General features: G+C 46.0%; 1 protein-coding gene across 1 annotated transcript in view; it reads left to right on the top strand.

Moving 5' to 3' along the window:
- Window positions 1-6428, top strand: part of PODXL2 (podocalyxin like 2) — a 44584-nt gene that overhangs the window by 27679 nt on the left and 10477 nt on the right. Inside the window, exons 4-5 of the mRNA XM_025196853.1 lie at window positions 1-368; window positions 1999-2073. Coding sequence (XP_025052638.1) covers window positions 1-368; window positions 1999-2073 — 443 coding nt within the window. The remainder of the gene's footprint in view (window positions 369-1998; window positions 2074-6428) is intronic.

The following is a 6428-nucleotide window of genomic DNA, read 5'->3' as shown; positions in this document are numbered from 1 at the left end:
CAGGAATGGAGCTCACAGAGAGCACAGCAACAGCTGAGCTGGGAAATCCCACAACAGAGGCTGGAGGAGAGCTCACACAGCCCACCATGCTGACTGGAATGGAGCAAACCGAGGAGGCTGCTGAGATAACAGCATCTCCTGGAGGTGGTTCCCCAAATACCAAGACTGTATTTGAGAGTCCTCCTGGCTCCTGGAACCTCGGCTCCTCCTCCGCTCCCTGGGACAGTGCTGACAGCCCGGCCCCAACCTCTGCCCCGAACAGCACCCAGCTGGCGACTACACTGGTGATGGAGGACAGCTTTGCACCACAGGCTGAGGACAGCCCTGCAGCTGTGATGCCAACAGAGATGCCCTGGAATTCCCCTCAGGTACCACGCTGTGGGGTGGAGGGAGGGCTCCACATGAAGGTGCCTAGTTACTAACCCATCATCCTTGCCTGTCCTTGCTTTCAGCTGCCCCAAAATGCAGCTGATGGAAATAGTCGCTGGGGATTTCTCCTTCACCACCTCTTCCTCAAGCAACCCTCCAAAAATGTTGCAAGGGACATTTTCCTTCCTTTGTGCCATATCCAGGGGGGTGCCTCCTCGCTGCAATGCACTGCAGCGTTGTGCTGGCAGAGCTCAAGCTTTGGCAGCTGAATCTGTCTGCATTTACACATACATAGTCCCTGTAAACCCAGTGCTCTTGCAGGTGGTGTTACACTACATCTCTGAGTGCCAGAACCCTCTCAGGCCTAGTGCGTACTAGGCTAACCTGCCAGCAGTAGCCTGTTGGTAGACTGCAGCTTGTTCACACCTCCCAACTCCACTAAGCAGCTGTGTTGGCAGGGCATGAAGTGCATCCTCGGAAATCACCAGCTTCTGGAGAGAGACTGGCATAAGGGACGTGCATGTCCACACGTGCCAGCTGCCAGGTTGGTCGTGTGGCAGCAGCAGCTGCCTTTCTCTCAGTGAAGTGTGGTTACCATGCTGGCAAAAGGAGTAGCTTTGAGTGTAGATGCAAGTTCATTTGGCAAAACTCCATAATGTAGACCAGACCTCAGGTGCTGAGGAGTCACCAAGAAACCCTTGCACAGAGGTTTTCTGTTTCTGAGGACTGCCTATGCTTATCCTGGCCTTTGGGCAGCAAAAGCTCCTTGTGAGCCCATTTTTACCTTTCAGGCTGTTTTGCTGGGCATGCGAGTGGTCCAAGCACCTCTGAGGTGAATGGGGAGGATGGAGTTAATCTTTGCTGCCTCCATTTGCTTGGCCAGGTGCAAGGCTTGTGAAAGGGCTGTGTGTGCAGATTTCTGCTGGGAGGCTTCTCAGAAGGGCTCTTAGGGGGATGGGAGGGGCAGGAGGCTGTACATAAACATGCCTGTGGCTGAGGCAGGATGGTCCAGTGGTTAGAGCTCTAGCATGAGCTGTGGAAGACCTGGATTCAAGCAGCTACGTAAAGACCGTGAAGCTGCTGGTTAGGGTTTCTGTTATGATAATGTGCAGGCCACCCACAGAATGAGTCTAGTTACCAAAAAAGAGATAAGTGGTTAAGTCATTTGAGTGTTTAGCTCTGTTCACAAGGTAATAAAGGAGATAGGTGTCTATCTCCCATCACTTGCAATTAGCCCTAATTGCCCTACCCTGTGCCTGTTGTCAACCTCAGTAAAGCCACAGAGGAGTGAATGCTTCATGAGAAAGCTCCAGTCTGGCAGGACTGGGGCACATTGACATGGCAGTGCCCTGTCCCTGCTCTATGGATTCACAGAGGACTGCAGTCTACTACCACTCAGATAAAAAGGAAATGCCTTTTCTGTGTGTGTCTATTCCAGTCTGGCGAGAGGCAGTGAATCCCCTCCAGAAACAGGATATGGGAACACATATATGTTTCTCCAAGGATTCAGACACCTGCCTGGCATAGAGTACAGCCCCTCTCTTCCTTCCCTCAATCTGCTTTTGTGCTTGCAGCAGGGAGATGCATTTTCTTTCCAGACCCAGCTGTATATGTGCTTTGTCTTTCTAGGTGATCTGCAAGGACTGGAGTAACCTGGCAGGGAAAAACTACATCATCCTGAACATGTCGGATAACATCGACTGTGTAAGTCAGACACAAGCAACCATACTAGAATGAGAGGAAAGGGGACTTACAGTGTCAGATACTAATGCTGAGCTGTCACCATTGCAGAGGTCAGCAAAAGGTTTGTTAGAGTGACGGATTCCAGGAGGGGTAGGATGTTTTCCAGGGCTGGCACAAGTAGATAGTGCAGTGATTGCTGCGGTTGTGAAACTGCAGTTCTTGTATATCGTGTGCATCTCTCATCCCTTTCTGGTGTTTAACAGGTAAGATAGTAGAGGTAGGACTTAGAAACTGAATTTTTCAACCCAGAAAGTCTTTGTCACAGATCTTCAAATGAGCTTCTAAAAGGATGCTTGCTAATTTTTTCTGGATGCCCTTTACAAGTGCTTCATAGGCAAAGAAGACTGTAAAGGCCTCTGGACCAATCTCTTGTGTACACAGGTAGGCATTTACTCAGAGTGCCCAGCATTGCCACTTCAAACCCTCACATATACCTACAAGGCATAAAACCAGAAATGCTTCACCTGACCTCATACCTCAGCCTGAAACTGATGTAAGGAGCATAGGGGTTTCAATTTTGAGACCACCCTTCTCAGGTAATTGTACCTAGGAAAGACCTATCACAATTTACATAGAAGAGTCTCAAAGTACTTAGAAATTCAAGAGAGACAGTCAAAATCATTTTTAATAATTCCAGTTCCCAGTAGATAGACCCCAGGCAATAAACACTAGGTATTGCAGAAATGAATAAATGCATTTTATCCAGTTCATAGTATTTATAAAGGCCTTTTTAGTTAGTTTCTCTCATTATTGGCTGAACAGAAGAGCAATACCATCCTTTTAAAATGGTTTGTGTATAACCATTGGGGAAATTAGATATCTGGCTTTTGGCTAACTTTCATTTGTTTCATGAGAATCAATGATTTTGTAAGTGATATCTCTTATTGGATCAACTGCATGGTTGGGATAGATTTAGACAAGCTTTCAAATGCAGTGCATTCTTCTTCAGGGCTGAGTCAGGCTTACCTAAATCTATCCCAGTCGTGCAGTTGGTCCCGCACAAGACGTCACCTACAAAAATCCTTGTCTCTCACCCTAGTATTTCCTAGAACATGGAATTCATGGCTACAACATCACTCTAGCACTACCACACTTCAGTTGTCATGATTTGTGGATGTTCACTGCAGTGCTAGTTGGTGTAACATTTATGAAAATGAACATCCCGTTCATTCTTTCTTTGTGTCAAGCCTCTCCTCAGCTTCCTGATGTTAATAAATATTGGCTAGGTTTTACAGCTGAAGAAATTGAAGGTCAGGCAGGAGAACTGGCAGGCCAATGGTCTGGCAGCCAGTCAGTGGCAAAACTAGGACTAGGACTTAGATCCCCAGGCTCCTACACTTGTGCTTTTAGCTATAGGACCATCCAGCCGGAAAGATAAAGCTTGGTGTCAGAACTTTTTCATCTTCAAAACATTTTACAAATACTTATCCTCACATCCCCCATGAGAGGGAGGCTAAATTTATTCCTATTTTACAGAGGGGGGAAGTTATTGGTAGAGAATGTGTTTTGCTCATAGCTTAGAATGAGGCTGTGTCATCACTGGATGGAGACCAAAAAGTTGCTGGCTACCAGACCAGTGCTCAAATTGGTAGTTATACTTCACTCGTGTTCATATTCTATACTTTCAGCATCCCAGGCTGTGCCAGGCCTTGTGTTTTAGCTGACAGCACAGTAACTGTGAAGGCAAACATCGCAACTGTTCTTAGTTTCACAATAACTCCAGTACAGCCTGGGAGATCAGAATCGGTTTCCCTTGTGGAAAAGTAACACCAGGCTTGGAATTTTTACCTGGATGGCCACCGGCCGGGAGAAGGGACCTTTATTCCCAATCTGATCTAGAGAATGGCATGTCCAAACTGTCCTTTCCCGCTAACATGGGATTATAGCAGGATAAGAGCTTGTTTTCAAGGCCTGTTTTGTTTTCCTCTTCTCCTGCTTTGAGGTATGATTATCTACGCCCACATCTTTCTGAGAGTTCAGAGAAATAAAGACCTGTTTCCAGAGTGAATGGTTCAAAGTGCCAACCAGCTGCCTCTTAAATCTTCCTTAAGTGCCTTTCCTTCCTACTCAGTTATCTTATTTGTTATCAGGTTCTGCAGTTAACCAGACACGGTCTGCTAATCCAATACTTGCGCATCAGTCCCATAAAGCTGCAGTTAATTGATGAGCCCAAAGCTCCATGTATATCCCTATTAATAGATCCCAGTCACTTTACAGAGCTCTTATGGGCCTTTTATTCATGCCCTTAACAGCTTACTATAAGCAGGACCAAGTCTCCAGGTGTCATCATTTTCTAAATATTTTTTAATGTCTTATTGTTTTGGAAGTTTAAATGGCTTGCTGGTGACATATTGTTCCCTCTTTGTGTTTTGCAATGTTAGGGTCCCCATGCTAGACTAAGAACTTAGCTTGCTTCTGTTGTCTTGAGCACTGGCCTATGTATATTGGTGTCTTCTTAGAAAGAGAATCGGAACCCTTAGGGACTTGTAAACAATAACTGTATAGAGTGACTGGCATTGATTTCCTAAAGGGATAGAAGGCCTCCCATTTCTTTTAAGCCTCCTGACTGCTAGCTTCTTTCATAGCATTTAAGTGCCTTTTTTTGGAACACACATTTACAGTTTGATGTGTGATGATTTCCCATCCACCATGGCCACCATCAGATTTCCTCAGGTATCAGTGCAAAACACAGATGCTTGTTAATTGAATGGTATATGGTAACTCCCCTCCCTGGATTTTTGCAAACGCTTTATTTTAACCACTGGAATGGAGCTGAGAAGTGAAAATCAAAAATTGCAAACCCCCTTAATTGAAGCTGTGCCTTGCTGTCAAGTCCTTGGCTACTCTCCTCCCAAACACAGATGCTGCCCTGGGGAAGACAAGACTCAAACTGTTTTTCTACTTGATTTCATGTTTCAAAGCAAATATTTCCCAACAAGTGATGTACGCTGTTCTCTTTCTTATTCAAGGTGACACATGTCAACATAAATATTTAACACGAGCATAGCTTCCCTCCCCTGCGTTCTGTTATCACTTAATATGATTGAAACTGAAATCAGACCCTTCTCCCCCATCCTACCTCCACGCTGCAGTTGAAGCAGTTTGCTTGCTGTCTGTTGAAATTCAGGCAATCTAGACAGTGGAATTAGACAGGCTGACTTCCCCCAACTCTTTCAGTTTTGCTTTCCGACTCCCATACTCTACGGTTGTGATGTTTAGCTTTCCAATGCTGCAAGGAAGTGTTTATATTTTAAGTGTTGGGAATGGGAGTGGGAGGGAGATTATTTAAAATAATTTACTAGGGATAAAACCCTTGCAAATATCTCTAATCATTTGAAAGGCTGGATCTTGTGAGGTGATGAGTGACCCAAAGTTCCTCTGAGGTCAGCAGGAGATGAAGGACCTCAGCATCTTGAAGGCTTGGGCTGTGGACTCTTTGCCTCTAGCACCCACATTGACCAAGCTCTGTATGATAAGTCTAGGTAGGCAGTCTATTTAATTTCCTGCTGGGCTGTAAACTGAGCCAACACAACAGCCTGTCTTGTGGCAAAATTCTCATTGGCATCTATGGGACATCTGTCCGAGTAAAGTCTGCAGGATTTGGCCCTACAGCAGAACATGCCCATTCATTGCTCTGCCTTCATTCACCAGTCTTTTGAACCTGAGTCCACTCTAGCACTGAGACCTGTCCTTGCCCCATGTTACAGCAGTGTTGTGGCCACAGTCTTTCCAGCCAAGGTGGAAGGGCTCCAATGCCATCTATTTGAGCTGCCTCCATTAATTGAACTATTCCATCTCCAGCTTTCTTAGAATCATAGAAAGTCAGGGTTGGAAGGAACCTCAGGAGGTCACATCTAGTCCAACCCCCTGCTCAGAGCAAGACCATCCCTAACTAGATCATCCCAGCCAAAACTTTGTCTAGCCAGGTTTTGAAACCCCCCAATGATGGAGCTTCCCCAGCCTCTCTGGGTAACCTGTTCCAATGTTTTACCACCCTCCTAGTGAGAAAATTCTTCCTAATATCTAACCTAAACTTCCCTTGCTGCAACTTGAGACCATTGCTCCTTGTTCTGTCATCTGTCACCACTGACAACAGTCCAGCTCCATCCTCTTTTGAACCCTGCTTCAGGTAGTCGAAGGCTGCTATTAAGTCCCCTCTCAGTCTCCGCTTCTCTAGATGAAATAAGCCTAGTTCCCCCAGTCTTTCCTCATAAGTCATGTCCCTCAGGCCCCTCACCATTTTTGTCACCCTCCGCTGGACTCTCTCCAATTTGTCCACATCCTTTCAGTAGTGGGGGGCCCAAAACTGGACACAG

The sequence above is a fragment of the Alligator sinensis genome, unplaced genomic scaffold (genome assembly GCF_000455745.1).
Source record: "Alligator sinensis unplaced genomic scaffold, ASM45574v1 scaffold839_1, whole genome shotgun sequence".
Classification (NCBI taxonomy): domain Eukaryota; kingdom Metazoa; phylum Chordata; order Crocodylia; family Alligatoridae; genus Alligator; species Alligator sinensis.
This window is presented reverse-complemented; position numbering and strand designations above follow the sequence as displayed.